Source organism: Pangasianodon hypophthalmus, chromosome 13 (genome assembly GCF_027358585.1).
Source record: "Pangasianodon hypophthalmus isolate fPanHyp1 chromosome 13, fPanHyp1.pri, whole genome shotgun sequence".
NCBI classification, from domain to species: Eukaryota; Metazoa; Chordata; class Actinopteri; order Siluriformes; family Pangasiidae; genus Pangasianodon; species Pangasianodon hypophthalmus.
Window position 1 is genome coordinate 24410868 of NC_069722.1, and position 16643 is coordinate 24427510.

Consider the following 16643-nt stretch of genomic DNA (forward strand, 5'->3'; position numbering starts at 1 on the left):
TCATGCACATGCGCAGTCGGGACCTCAAGCGACGCAGACGGAATTATTTAAAACTAGCTTTAATTCATTAAAATGCATTTATTTTATAGCGACTTATTATTTAGTTGAACCAAAAACATACATAAATCGAATAAACAAGTGAAATGTACTAAATGTCAAATACATTTTTTTCTCTCTTTTTTTGTCCCAGAGGTTCATGAATTCTGCTACATACTTCATATTTCAGGCCAGATCCTGGTTGCCTCTGCCATGAGGTTATGACTTGACATTAGATAATCAGCTCAAACGTGCATCCAAATGGTTCCAAGACACAAAATCAGTCCTTTGGGTTCCTTTTGAACTCTGCTGAAAACTCGCGATGTGATTTAAAAAGCACGTCACAAGAGCTTTGGTGATGTTTTTCAGTCCTGGTGCTTTTGAAGTTTGAAATAATTACAGTGTAAAAGTAAAACTTGGCAACATCCTCCATATGTTTAAGCTGAAAACACCGGTGCCATTCATTCTAGTGCCGATATTTCTGGAGTCGACTGTGTATATTGGGTATGTAACAAAATATTGTTTGATATTATTGAGAACATTTGAGCAGAAGGGCACATCTTTATTTGCGCTGTGTCTTTGCGGGTGTTGGCTGAGTCAATGAGGCGCGTTTGCTCGTTCATTAAGTTTATTCCTGGTTCAGTATTTTCTGCCTTTGACCTTTTTCTCTGCCTGCATGTGGATTATGGTTATGGATTTGCCTGCTATAACTGCGTTTGCTCATGAGCTTGCTAGGCTTACCTGTTCCCTTGTGTTATATAGTGCGTGCAGTGTGTGTGTGTGTGTGTGTGTGTGTGTGTGTGTGTGTGTTTCATCTGCAGAGCTGCCAAAGCAAAAAAAAAGTACTAAGTGCATCTGATCTAAACTGGGCCAGAGCGAGCTACGCTCATACTCCTGGACAGGCAATATGCATGAAAGCGTGTGTGTGTGTGTGTGTGTGTGTGTGTGTGTGTGTGTGTGTGTGTGTGTCAGTGAGGACTGTTAGCTGTGCTTTCTTCTCCCTGGAGGACAGATCCAGGTCATTTAAAGGTCCCCAAGTTATATGTTCTTAAAACAAAACCAGTTTCCAGTTTCTTTTTTTAAATCTAATGCTCTTCTGGACTGCACACGTTTCTTTTTTTACGCCTCACTTCCTTCACCATCACCTCATTTTTTTCCCGTCTTTCTGTAGGACAGTAATACCAGACATCGGCATCGGTAAACGCGCTGTGCCGTTCTGCATGAGTGTCTCTTACATGATGCAGTAAAGTATCTTTAATTTCATTTAATCATTTTAAATAATTAAATACAATTTTGTATTAGTGTTTATCCTGATACCCACGTAGGAATTTGTGATATAAAAATACATTTTAAACATTATACAATTACTCATTAATTAATCATTCATTATTATTGAATAAACAATGAACTACTTGCTTATTAATGGTTTATTACCTAAGCTTAAATTAATGTCATACCAAAACCTGTAATAATCATATCATTAAAAATAAACTCTGATTAGTAGATTTGCCATGTTTTTTTTCCAACCCGTAAATTTGCTCCACCCCTAATTGAAACGGTTCTTCTAAGCTCCGCCCCTTTTCCCTCATGAGTCATATGTAAGTTGAACACAGGGGTGTAGTTGTTGATGTTCACACTTTAACTGCATTTCATTTCACAGGCAGCAGAGTGAAAAATCACACACTGCCACTTTAATTTTCAGGTTTTAATATTTTACTGTTGTGCTGTAAGGATTTCACAGATACCGAGGTGTGTACCTGTGTGTCCACTACTGCAGGGTTAAGCTGAGCTCCAGGTCAGGCATATTGTCCGTGATGATGTCATTCCTGACCTACGCATAATGAAATTACCTGGTGTGTAAAGTTCAGTCAGCGTGACAGCTCGTTCACTCGAGTGATCTCCGGCGCTTTTCTGAGAAAAGGTCACCGAAACGGACGCAGATGCCGGAGACTCCCGAGTGACACCGGCGCATTTTAGATACGGAGCCGCTCCGCTCAGATCTCCTGTTTATAACGCTGACCTGTATAAAGGAAATCTATGAGTCCGGAAAACAGGAATGACAGCCGTTCCACGGGAGCCAAGGCCGAGCGAAAGGGGACCTCCGGCCTCCAAACCGTTAACAGGTCATTCCAGTGCTGAGATATAAAGACTGAATTTTCCGCTTTCCACACCAAGTCGAGATGAAAGCCATAAATCTGTCATAAAGGAAAACTCAGCCGAGGGAGCGTGTATTTCACCTCGACTTCTCACGTCACCACTTTAACAGGAAGATGAAATGCAGCCTGCGACTTCATCGTTCTCTTTTTCCCCTTGTCCTTGTTGTTTTTATTTACCGTACCGTGCTTCTGTTTCCACAAAAAAATTAAGACGTTAAGACATCTCTGAAGGCAAACATCTGCACTGTTTCTCAGTGAATCTGCATTACTGTCATCCAGAGTGGGAAAAGAGTGGAGGATGTACCATCCATAAAACCAAAACAATCGCTCCTTAATGCAATTCCCTCGTTTCTGTGAATGCTCTCAGGGGCGTTGTGCCGATTCTAACTGAGAGGGCAATCGCTTTTTTTTTTTTTAGCTCTGTGATAGCAATTTGTTTGAAATCAATTTGTATCTGACAAGCTGCAATAGCACAATAGACAGGCCATTTATTTTCTCTAAAAACGCAACAGGAGCAATGCGGAACTCTGTAAACTCATTCTTTATACTGGGTCTTGTGTCATTAGCTGCTTTTCTTCAGTTTGCTAGTAACGCTAGCAAACTTTATACTCGTATTATAGTGCGTAAACCATACAAGATACATAGCTAGCTTTTAAAATGTTGTTGTGGGTGAAATGACAGAAGACGACATGAGCAGCTAACTCAGTGTCTCTGCTCTGATGCTACTAGTTATGAGTTAGCAAAATAGTTAGCTTGCTAAGTAGCAAGCACAATAACAAGCATTACTGTAAGTGAGAGCGCTGTCGTTAGTTAGAGAGAATTTTATTAAAAATCATGACAAAAATATCTTATTGTCATCATGCAAGTGTGTAGAGAAATATTTGGTGCCTTTACCAGAGTTGAGAGTTGTGTTAGGTCACAAGGCATGACATCACCATGGACTAAGGGGCGTGGCTTGTGTATCTAGCACAAACACACTCATCAATCCAAAACAAACACGCTTGTCTTTTCAGTGCCAGCTGGTAACAAAACCAGCAAAAATGACTTCTTGTAAACAAAAATTTTATTAAGAGAAAATCTACAAAAGCAACTGGATGACCTGCTCATGACCAGCGACACCAAAGGAGACTGATGAGAAATGGAGAGACTAACGACACAAATAGACGTCTATAGTTAGCCTACATGTTACATTCTGCCATGCTGAGACATTACAGCTCCTGGTACTGTACAGCAAAACAGGAAATGATGATAAATCCACCAGCAGGAATAACAGAGGAATTACAGTAACAGAGGAAATTGCAATATTCCAACACAACAGTTGGCATTTCCATTCATTCATCTTCAGGAACTGGAACATTCCCATCCCTGGAACGTTCATGTTTTTAAGCTCAAGTGGCGAACGTCTAAAACTGCAGACGTTTCCAGAGGACCCTGAAGCTGTGAGGCGGCGACGCTACTCGCTGTACTGCCATGTCCCTGCGGTTTCATTAGTTTTAAAATATACATAAATATCGCATACAGATAGCACACACAAAGTCTATAAGCCTAAAGACTACCTGAGAGATACATTTTCAAAACTTTGGCATTAAAAAAAAAAACACCCCTGGATGATTTGATTCCATAATAGAAGGCATTTTCGCTTTCCATGCATGATCAGCTGCCTTCCAAAACACGAATCCCTCGTCAGCTTTGGCTCGGCTCGAACCTTTCTCCAGCCATCTGTGCCAATCTCGTCTGCATCAACGTGAGATCGAGCACCTGCGCTAGCGGGCACCTCGCGCAGCTTCGCTCCACTGTAAATGGGGCATTTCGCTACATCCCAGCCCCCCTCTTCTCTCGTTTACTATGGCCGTCCTGGCACCCATAACGGACAGGACATATGGACCGAAGGCTGACATGGCGTGGGCAAAACAGTTCCACCTGAGAGCAGAAACGAGCAGAGGGATGAGCAGAACATCACAGCGGGGCTCTTCAAGAGCTCTTTACAATTGGAGAGCGCTTTAACGTATTAGCCAAGACTCCCTGCTGCTCATTCATACTCCGTCCTGCTCTCGGCTGCAAATGTGTGTCACGTAACACACTGCGAAGAGATTAATTTCCTATTCTTGAAGTCTTACACGCTTCATACGCATCCATTCATCTATTCATCCTCCTGAAAGGCCTTTATCACATTCAATGCTGCACTCAAATATGGCCGTCTGTTTACAGTTTACCGTGTTTATGAGATGATTTAATACGCATGAAATGTGTGTCTGGTATGCAGTTCAAATCTACAATTACTGTCAGCATTGAGCGAGTACTTGAAGTTTCTCAATAAGACGGAAATCATTTAATAAGCAGTTGATGCTTAGTATAATTACAGAGCAAGTAAAGTTAAAAGAAATCATACAAGCGAGTGCTTACAAGAAGGTACGCATACAGAACATGGTTAGCGTGAGGTCATCAGACATCTTCTTCTAGCATTTCTTTTCACATGAAATATCTCTTACTGGGTACAATTCCAACAGATTTAGTGTAAGGCCCTCTCTCTCTCTCGGCCCGTCCATCTTCTCTTTTCCGTATCTCTTGGGTGGCTTTTTTAATCTCGACTCTTTTCCCCTTCACAGCCTCAGTATCACATTTCCACTCAAACGCCTCTCACACTTTGTGTTACTCATCATGTCCAGTGGCAAATACACCGGATACAAGACAGTCGGGAGCCTCAAACACACACATTCACACTCGCACACACTGAGGTGATAATGTTGCTGGAAGGGACTGAGTAACACTGCCTTTGAGCCATTGCAGCTCATTTACACCATTAACATGTCACGAGTGTCTAGATATCGATACCTGGATAACTAACGATCCGACCTGGTCGTTAAGTTCAGACCTGGTACTGATGTGCAGTTGTGTTGTCTGCATAGGCAGTATAAAACAGCTGGACATGGTGAAAGAAAATTCAATATATATTTATGACCTAGACCGCTGATATCCCCATTATCCGAATGCCGATACACGTTCATAGAGAATTCAAGGTTGCATCCCAAACCTCATAAGACACACTAAGTAGTATGCCAAGATAGCAATCACAAACTATTTAGTAGAGCAATTTGGGATGCGACTCAATTATCGGTAGCTCTGTGGATATAATGATCTGCTTACATTTCTTCAATATTTAGTACAGAAGCATTTAGAGAAGTAACAAATATTCAGAACTGTCATAGTTACTGAGTACCAGGTGAAAGAGCAAAAAAAGTCTACTGGTTCTGGACATAGCTCCACACATTTCTATAGATGTCGAACCCACTAACTCTAGATAATCATCTAAAATACAGCACAGAGAACAAAACTATCAACTCTGGTCACTTTTGATGTGTGTATTTTTATCCATTTATTTAATTAGCGAATCTGATCAAATCAAATTTTGTTTAAAAATGCAACATACAAGCCAGACAGTGTTAGCACGCTAGCTAAAACGCAGAGCAATAAATACACACATTGAGTAAATATATACAAAAAATGCTCAGAGAAATGCATGAACACCTCGTACTAGCAACTAACCAAGTTCTCTAGATCGACATCTTCGCAACTGGGTAACGATACAAATTCCACAATGAGGATAAATCTGTTAGCTCCACAAAATCAGTCCTACATCCATTTTTCTCATCTCTCCTGATTGGCCGCAAGCGCCTGTCTGTCACCATGTAGTCAGACTTCTTTCACGCCTAAAGTTGGAGTGGTATGATGTTTAACACACCTCGTGTTATGAAGCATTTTTGTGCCCTGACTCAATTATAATGTTTTCGGGGTTTTTTGTTTGTTTGTTTGTTTCATTTTTAACAAAAATAAATCATACACACTGTAGCTTAAAACAAGTAAAGCAAAAGTAAAGAAAAAAGTAACTTTTAATAAGTATATCTACGGAATTGCCAGAGTATTTTACTGTACAGTCTATAACTATATACAACTTCATTTAATGTATGAATTAAATACAGGATGTTTCACAGTTTTAGCTAAGGCTAATGAACTTTAGCACAGTTTTGGTTCCTTACTAATTGTCTGATTTAATGACATGAATGAGACAAAAACAAAATCAATCTTAGCACCAAAACCGGCTCACTTACTTGTGAAGTGCACTTGGCGGCAGCTTGGCCTTCTCCATCTGCCCATAGCAGCTGGTCTTGGCTTCAGGAATGTCACCAAACTCCTTCAACATGGCCGCCGCCGCCGTGGTGATGATCCCAAGCCCATCTCGAACCCGTGCTTCCAGGGGATAGTCCCAGTCGTCGTAGGAGACGGAGATCATGCCTGACGGGAACTCGTCGGGTGTTATGTCCGGGTTGCCCGTGGTCAAACTGGGTACGATCCAGATGTATCCGAATCCAGTGAGCCCGAGCGAGCGCGCCTCCTCCAGGATGTATGCGGCTTCATCTTTGGAGCAGTAGAGCAGGATGACAGGCGACTGCACCTTCTTGAGCTGGAGCTGAGCCCGTCCTCCGTCCACGCCGTCCACCGCATCCAGCGTGATGGTGTGCTGCAGGTCCCATCCAACGAAGCTGTTGTCCACCGTGGTCTTAAGGATGGCGATGAAGTCCTGGTATCCTGGAAACTTGCTTGTCACAATGGAGAACACGTGCCAGTCGTATTCCTCCATGATGTTCAGCATCAGCAGCGCCTCCTGCTGGATGGACGCTCCAAACTGGAAGAACGTCGACTTCACGTCCTGTGGTTTGGAGAGAAAAAAGACCAGAGACCTTACTATGATAAATGAAACATTATGCTGATGGATATAATGTCATTGATCATGAATGTCAGGAAGAATAAAACATCCATGAATATAAACGCTCGCAAATCCTGAGAACGTCCCAGAATAGACTTGATGTCACGGAGATATTTGATCAAAGTTAATGACATTCTTAATTAAAGTTCACTGAACAAAAATGGAAAGTGGCTCTGCATGGAAAGCTTCCTTTTGTCTAATTCTGTCACTCATTGGAGATTTGTCAAATCTCCAGAGCCCCAAGGTTGATGGGTTCGCAGTCTAATAATAATCCCGTCTGGATGAGGATTGTCAAAGCGTCTAAACTCTTTGAACTTCAATCCTGCTGAAGCTTTAGAAGGTTTTTCTGAGCCACAATGGAGAGATTGTCTTTAAGATTTGGTTAGTGAGTAGTAAGAAGCCATGAGAAGATTGTGGACATGGAGGAAAAAGGGGAAATGCATCTTTTCAATCCAATTGATATGGAAATTAGGGTATTATTCAATATATATATATATATATATATATATATATATATATATATATATATATATATATATATATATATATATATACATACACTTTAAGTCCATATAAGTAAAAAGATAAAGTAGCTGTTCACAATTGAGCTTGTTTTTCCCCAGAGTCTGATAGCCAGCTAGCTGACACGAGTTAACTCGACAGGACTTCTGAGAGTATTTTTTTGTTCGTATAAAATGTTCGTATAAAAATTCATAACCTTGTTCATAATCTAATCGCTGCAAATCCTAGCGAGGTTTTAAGTCACAGATTTTTAAGTCACATCCACCAGTGTCATTATTCTTCACAAATTATATTAGAAAATATCAGAATGTTCACAGCTAGCTAGAAAACTCATGCTAACTTGAGAAGATTTCTGAGAGGAAAGTTAAACCTCATAATACTCACAAATATTCCTATTATTATTATCTAATGCTAATTATCTAGATGGCTTGAGCTAACCTGACAGGATTTCTGAGAGGATTATAAAGTTTTTCAATGTTTAAAAAAACTTTCCTTATAATGCTAGTCAGTTAGATAAAGTGAATTAACATAACGGGATTTTAAAGACGATTCTGTGTTTATGAGCTTTTACTAACGTTAATGCTAATGTTAGCTAGTTAGCTATCACGATAGCCTTGAGCTAATCTAGTCTTTCTGAAAGGATTAACTTGTATTCATAATTATCATAAGCTTGTGCTAATCTTTCAGGATTTCTGAGAGGAATGTTAAAATATATTCATAAATGTTCATAATCTTAACATCATACGCTAACTAGCTAGCTGACATGAGCTAACCTGACAGGGTTTCTGAAATGATTTTTAAACGTCTATGTTTATGTTCGAATTTTTTTAAAAAACATTATTGCTAATGCTAGCCAGTTATCTAACATGAAGTAACTTGACAGGATTTCTGAAATGATTTTTATTTCTGTGAATGTTATAAACTTTATTGCTAATGCTAGTCAACTTTACAAGCTTTCTGAGAGAATTTTTAGATGTATAGATTTATAAATGTCGATCATCTTTACAGCGATGCTAACTAGCGTTCTAATATAAGCTTAGAGGGCCAGAAACTGTCATGTCCTCTCACAGCATGAGAGCAGAAACAGTACGGCAAACACACACACACACACACACACACACAATCACATAATCATCTATGACGAGAACCCGGTCCACTCACGTATGTTTAACGTCACCGGAATAACTGACGGGTTTGTTTGATTGTTTAATTTCAGACAGCCGTGCTGCAGTGCGTTCATTAGCAGAATAAAAAGCTGCCTCCGTCATCCTCGGGCATTTCATCTCCTGTTTCAGAGTGGGACGTTTAATAAAATATAGAGACACTGATTGAGTGTTCCCCAGCGGAGATATTGATTAGCCAGCTAGTGATTTGGCACTGAGAGCGCAGTGTGTTTTCTCTTCATCCGCGCAGAAACGAGTGATGCATTTTACTGGAAGGATTTATCCAAACATGCTAATGTTGCTCAAAATGTTCCTCAACGCATGACCTTCAGACTTCATTTATTAGGACATTTTGAAAACTATTCAATTAAAGATATTATACAATCTATAAAATGTCCTCCTGTCAATCTGCTAGCTAAGAGCTAATAAACTAGCTCGCATTTGTCACAAGTCAAGCCGAGCAGGATTTCAGGGATTTCGTTATTTTTCTCAAAAATTTATTTAACAGCAGATGAACTTGTTGAAATGTAATGTTACCACGGCAACTACAAATTTGTTCATCTGTAATATTATCAAAGTTAAGCTAGCTAGTTCAGGATGTCGGTTCTCCAACTAAAGACTCAATTTTTGTTCAATTTGGAGTCACAAATGATAAAAACGAACATGAAACATTAACGAAACATGCTAATGGATAGAAAAAATATCCTCGAGCAGACTTTGCAGAATGTTTATGTTTATGCGACTCCATTTTTTGTGCTGGTCGATGATGTAAACTACGCAGTAATTTTCTTTAATCACATTTCTATCATTAGAGGAAGGTTTTAGCGTGTAATCTGACATGGAGAACACGTCAGATTATACGATAAAATCAGCCATTCAAGAGGAATGAACAATTTTTACAAAATCTGATTTTTGAGTTCAAAGCAGTTTTAAGTCACACAGTCATTTAAATTATTTAAGGTCGAAATTAAATTACATGAAAAACATGTCTGAAGTCGTGCGTATTAATGAAAACGATATCAAGACCTTCGAATTATAAGGTTCGTTTGGACTATTTTATTCATTTTAAAATAAATTTTGATCCTCGATATGTTCAAAGTAGACTGTTTTAATGAACATAATAAATTCTTTAATAATTACGAGTTATGCACTATTTGAAAGCAGTTCGTGTGTGTGTGTGTGTGTGTGTGTGTGTGTGTGTGTGTGTGTAAGGTCATGATTAATCTGCAGAACACTGAAGAAAAGCCATCAATGCCGGCTGGCAGCCTTTCAGACGGCTCGAGTAAGTGTTATATGTGGGATGCGTTAGTGTGTGTGTGTGTGTGTGTGTGTGTGTGTGTGTGAGAGAGAGAGAGAGAGAGGTCATGCCCTGCAGTAATGAGAACTTACCTGCACTAAAGCCACTTAAACCTCATGTTGCGTTTAAAACGACGGCTGTCCCTTTGACTCAGACATCTATTCTGATTTTATAGCCATTTAATGATTAAATATGTTTCAAAATCCTCGATTTGTTACGTCTCCATTTCAATTATTAAGAATATATATAACTGTATTTATAAAACTAGACACATGAACGCCCTTCACGTGCTTCCAGGTAGCAGGTGTGTGTGTGAGAGTGTAAACAAGTAAGTAAGTAAGTAAGTAAGTAAATAAATAAATAAATAATCAGAGTTTCATATGTTTACATAAACCAGACAATATTTTTATAGACAACATTTTATAGAAATTGTGCCAAGAACATAAAGTTAGGGCTTTATATATTATATTATATTATATTATATTTGCTGTTTTTGTCCTTGACTCATAAAATGTGTGATATAAGTTTCATGTTAGCAAAAATATCATAGATCATAAAATTATAAATCTTTTTAGGGAAAAAGAAAGCTATATACATCACCTATTCTTCAACAAAAAAAATCACTGAGTCAGGAGTGAAAAAAATTCTGTATAGTGTGTGTGTGTGTGTGTGTGTGTGTGTGTGTGTAGGGAGGTTGTAGGTTTGTTAAATGAGGGAGGTTAGCTGGTGATTGGCCTGCTGATTGCTCTGGAAAGAGGGAGGGTCCTTACCCTGCTCCCTCTACACTAATTATACCTCTCAACTCACATTAACACACACACACACATATATACACACACACATACACACACCAAACTTACAACATCTGCTCTCGACTTTTCATCAGTTTCTCATTCCCTCTCCATTTCCCATCTCTTTTCCTCTTTCTCTCTAATCCCTCTCTATCACGACTGATTAAATAAATGCTGAAATTCAGTTACGCTGCCATTATACAAAAAGAAAGAAAGTAAAGAAGATGCAGTAACAGCAGAAGTGCAGTTAGCATGCGCTTAGCAAAACGTTTAACGCTGGATTTCCAGGACGATCGAAGTGACACGTGTTGGAGGCGGTTAAATAATCAGAGAAGAAACATCGCTAAGTCATAAACATCGCTGTAGCTGATCAAACGTGTTTGATGTCTAAAGTTTACTTCTTCTAAAAATCCTCTCAGAAATGTTAGTTAGCGAGATAGCATTGGCAGTGAAGAGTAATTAGCATGTGTCTGAGTATGGCTCTAAAAATGTTCTCAGAACAAGAATTAACAGTAATGATGTTAGTAATTAACAGTAATCATGTTAGCTCATAGCTAAAAAGTGAAGAAAATATATCCAAAATCTAGGACACAGCGGATATGAGGGCGGCCATCTTGTTTCTTTCCTTTCCGCCCCATTTAGGCCCCGCCTCCCGAAGCTGATGTGAATGATAAAATAGCTCCACTTTGAGCTTAAATGTGCAAATACAGACATTTAATTAAAAACATTAATGAATAAATAAAGGTTATCTCGCTTAGCATTGTTTGTATACGAAACGTATTACGATTTATTGTTTAGAAAAGGTGTTGTCAAATATCAGACTGTAGTTTAGAGTCCCCCTTTGCTTCATGGTTCCCATAGCAACAAGCAACATGTGCTTACGTTATGGTTTTTGTTCTATTCCTGTCTCCGCCCCTTTGTTGCATGACTGTGTTCACCTTTTATGTGTTATACCCTAATTCTTTTGTTCACTTATTCCTTGTTCTGTCTCGTGATTCGTGTCTTTAACTCCAAGCCTTAGTTTTTCATGTTTTTTGTTCCTAGTTTCGATTATAGATTATCCTAACAAAACACTACAGACTTTACATACTTGCATTTTGCCTTTTAACGTATGTTACCACAAGCTGAAACCTCTTCCCTGGGGATCAAACTTAAAACGTATAAAACATCATGAGCTCATTTTCTACTTTTCTAGACAGCTTCAGGGGAAATTTACATCTTTACATCATTCCCAACTGAAGCCATAGTGGCTGGATATGAACTGTTACGGAACTGTTACGAGGTATTAAAGGTAGCTAGCTAATTTTACCTAGCTAGTTGCTTCTACGAACAATGCAGCTGACTTTTATCTTCATTTCAAACTTTGTAGTAAAAAAAAAAAATAGATACGGGCTTGTCATATTTTATTTTTTTTTCTTGCAAAAAAAAAAGGAAGCATTTAAGACATTGGATGAGTGGATTCAGGAGTAAACGATTTCTTTCTTTAGATTTTGAAATCTATGTATTTATGTATGTACCCTGGTGAGGTTTTATCGATATTCCATGAGAGAGAAAGCGGAAAAAAGGCTGAACCGGAGCCAGAAACGGCATTACCATGTGATTCATTGCATGAACTGATGAACAGCACCACGTGTAGGATTGCGGTAAAATGATTACACTCTACAAATAATGTTTATTTTACTGCAGGCTTCGCGAGTTACATTAATCAATATGTCTTCTAAACCCTCGAGTACCCTAAAGCTAGATGCCAATCAATTAACCTTAAACTGCGTACTCAATCATTAGTCCTATTGATGGTGCACTAACGTTCTCCACCCCTGACCTATCGTCTGTGTGTGTGTGTGTGTGTGTGTGTGTGTGTATATCCACTACAGCCATTAACCTCTGATCCAGCATGAAACCCGAGCCAGGACGGAGCTCATGCCGGATAAACCCGCGACAGATAGGTGTGTCAGTCAGCGTGTCACAACACGGATGTGAGAAGCATTTATGATCCCTCGAGGACTGATTTCTGTCAATATTTAATGAGCTGATGGAGACAGAAACGAGACGTAATGAAGTAACCTGACTCTCAGTACAGACGCTGAAGCCTTGATCTCTCACAGAGCGAGACTGACGGAAGCCTCGACAACTTTTACCAGCTGCCGAAAAAAACAGTTTGCTTTCGTTTTAGGAAACGAATAAAGGAAACGACCCTAATGAATGCGTAAGTAAGGTCCGACGTGTCCAATCTGACGTCCAATCACGCTGGTAACTCGCTCGCCGCTTGTAGTTCATCTGTCATACAAACCTTTCAGTTTAGTATCCGATCATTTCGGTTTAGCGTCCAATCATTTCAGTTTAGTGTCTGATCATTTCAGTTTAGTGTCCGATCATTTCAGTTTAGTGTCTGATCATTTCAGTTTAGGATCCGATCATTTCAGTTTAGGATCCGATCATTTCAGTTTAGGATCCGATCATTTCAGTTTAGGATCCGATCATTTCAGTTTAGCGTCCGATCATTTCAGTTTAGTGTCTGATCATTTCAGTTTAGCGTCCGATCATTTCAGTTTAGGATCCGATCATTTCAGTTTAGGATCCGATCATTTCAGTTTAGCGTCCAATCATTTCAGTTTAGTGTCTGATCATTTCAGTTTAGCGTCCGATCATTTCAGTTTAGGATCCGATCATTTCAGTTTAGGATCCGATCATTTCAATTTAGCGTTCGATCATTTCAGTTTAGTGTCCGATCATTTCAGTTTCAGTTTCTCTCTATCCCTTTCTCTCTCATCATCCCTTATCACCTCATCACTTCTTCTCTCTTTCTTTATCCATCCCTCCTTCTGTCACCATCCCTTCTTATTTCTACCTGTCCATCTCTCATATTCCTCCCTTCCTCCCTCTCCCTCTTTCCCTCTCTCATACTCTATTGTTCTCTCTTTTATTTTATCCTTTCTCCATCCCTTCCTGTCACACCATTTCACTTCCTGTTTATCTCTCTCTCTCTCTCAGCATCCCTTCTTCTTTCCATCCCTTCTTCTCTAACCATCTTGTGCTCTCTCTATCCTTCTTTCTCTTTCTCACCCCTTGTTCCTTTTTCATCTTATCACTTCTTTATCTATCTCAGCCTCTCTCTCTCTGATTCCTCCTTCTTTCGCCATCCCTTGTTCTGTCTCTCCCTCTCTCACATTTCTTCCTTTCTTACTCTCCATCTTTTCCCTTCTCATCCCTTGTTCTCTTTCTCTCTGTCCCTTACTCCTATTGTCTATCTCTTTCTATATATATATGACTTCCTCTTTCCATCTTTGTTTTTCACCCTCCGTTATTCTATCTTTTATGTTTTCTTTTCTTCTCCATCCCTTTCTGTCTCACCATTCCACTTCCTGTCCATTCCCCCCTCTCTCTCTCCCTCAGCATCCCTTCTTCTTTCTATCCCTCCCTCTCTGTAAACATCCCCTACTCTCTACATCCTTTCCTCTCTCTCATCCCTTTATTCTGTTGTCTTCTCCATCACTTCTTCTCTGTAACCACCCATTTCTTTATTTATCCCTCCCTCTCTCTTATTCCTCCACTTACCACCCCACATTTTCTCTCTCTCCCTCTCTATCTCCCTCCTCTAGCCCTTTCTCTTTCTCTCCATCCTTTCCTATCATCCCATTCCATTTTCTGTTCTCTCTCTCGGCATCCCTAACTGTTTCTGTCTTCTCTGTCTATCCATTCCTTTATCAGCATCAGTTGTTTTCTCTATCCCTTCCTCTCTTGCCATCCCTTGTTCTTTTGCCCCATCCTTGTCTCCATCCTTTCCTCTCTCATCCCTCTCTCTCCCCATCCTTTTCCTTTGCTCTTTCCTTTCGTAAATTATTCTTTCCTTTATTTTTTCTCTCCTTCACTTCTTTAAACCCTCTCTTTCATTATCTATCCATTCTCTTCCTCCCTCCCTCCTTCCCTCAACAACCTCTTTCTCTTTCTCTCCATCCATTGCTTTTTCACCATCTCTGTTACTTTTTGTCCTCTCATCACTTCTTCTCTTTAATTATCCCATTCTTTATCTATCCCTCCCTCTCTCTTATCCCTCTACAATATTGCTTATTCTCTCCATCCCTCCCTCCCGCAGTGTCTCTTGCTCTCTATATCTCCTTCTTTCATATTCTTCCTGTTCTCTCCATCCCTTTCTTTCTCACCGTTTCTGGTTCTTCATCACTCCTTCTCTCTAAAGATCCCTTTCTTTATCTATCCATCATGCTCTTACCATTCCTTGTTCTCTATCTCTCCTTACCGTCTTACTACCTCTCTCCATCGCTATCTTTCTCTCTTTCACTCTCCACCTTTCCCTCTCTCCCCATCACTTCTTCTCACTCTCTTCTCCTCAATCTTTTTTCCCTTTTCCCTTCTCTCTCTCTGACCTTTCTATCTAACCCTACTTCACTCTCTCCATCCCTTTCTCTTTCATTTCTTCCTCCAGCCTCTTCCTGTCTCACCCTCCTTACCCCCTCACCATCTGTTGTTCTCTCTCTCTCTCTCTCTCTCTCTCTCTCTCTTTATCCTTTCATCTCCTATGCATGCATGTTCTTTAAAGTTGCAGCTCTGCCTGAGGATGCTCCTAACCTCCACTCCTTTGTGTTTACATCATCAGATTGCTAATCTCATTAGCGCTGCTGTCATTCCACAGTGAACTGTACGGTCACGCCCTGTTAGTGCTGTCCGTTTGGTCTTCAGCCGCCATCGCTGAAAAGACGAATGCAAGTAAACAAACAAACAAACAAACAAACAAACAAACAAAAACCCACAAGCTCTTTTTTCTCTAAATTGATTTAATCTAGTTAAAAAATAAATAAATAAAAATTCATTTCTTCATTTCGTGTTGTATTTAACTGCAGTCCAGGTAGAAAAGAAGACGAGACGATGTACGTGTGTGTGTGTGTGTGTGTGTGTGTGTGTGTGTTACCCTGCAGCTCCACACCATGAAATTTAATCAAATCACTTCCACTTCTCTGAGAAACCACATAATTAATACTGCAACAGCTGCAGGATGAAAAATCAATGTGTCACACATCATTTATTCTTTATTACTATTTTTCTACACAAAAAAAGGAAAAAAAAGGAAAAACCTGACATGCAGAGCGTCCCCACACCTTAGCGAAGCTTTAATGGAGAAGAAACCGAGCCGTGGTGGTTAAATGAGTTACGATCTCGGCGCCTGACCTCTCCCTCATCAGCTCTCCTATTTAAATTTGATTGGCTGCCAGCAGAGTAATTCTGGCTTGTCATAGCCGAGCAGACAAACAGCGCTCCTGGGAGTCCACTGAGAGAGAGTCAGAGCGGATCTGAGCGAGCGAACCTGACAACACCAGCCGCACACAGACACACACACACACACACTTCTGTAATGGGTTGTCACTGCAAATAAAGACTTGATGGGAAAAATATCCTGAAAGGCATAAAAGTGTTTTAGGGCTCTGTTTAAAAAAATTTATAATACAAGATTCCGAGTCAACATTTTTAGATTAAGGTTGTAATATTTCAATAAATAAGTCATAATATTACAAAAAAAAGAAGTTACAATATTTTGGGAATAAAGTTGTAATATTTCGAGAAAAGAATATGTCATATATTGAGGGAAAAAAAAGTCATAATATTAAAGAGTTATATTTTAACAAAAAAGTCAAAAAATAAAAAAGTCATAATATTAAGAAAGTTTTAAAGCTGTTTGGAAAGTTTTGAAAATAAATTTGTAATATTTCAGAAAATAGTCACAATATTCTGAAAAAAAAGTTGCAATATTTTAGAAAAAAATTGCAATATTTTGAGAAAAAAAATTGCAATATTTCAGAAACGTCACAATATTTTGAGAAAATGTTGCAATATTTTGAGAAAGAAAATCATAATATTAAAAAAAAAAAAGTCGCAATATTTTGAGGAAGAAAAAAACGTAATATT

General features: G+C 39.3%; 1 protein-coding gene across 1 annotated transcript in view; it reads right to left on the reverse strand.

Annotated features, from left to right (window-relative positions):
• grin2aa (glutamate receptor, ionotropic, N-methyl D-aspartate 2A, a) overlaps window positions 1–16643 on the reverse strand; it is a 124166-nt gene that overhangs the window by 55263 nt on the left and 52260 nt on the right. The window contains exon 3 of the mRNA XM_026947015.3: window positions 6299–6897. Coding sequence (XP_026802816.1) covers window positions 6299–6897 — 599 coding nt within the window. The remainder of the gene's footprint in view (window positions 1–6298; window positions 6898–16643) is intronic.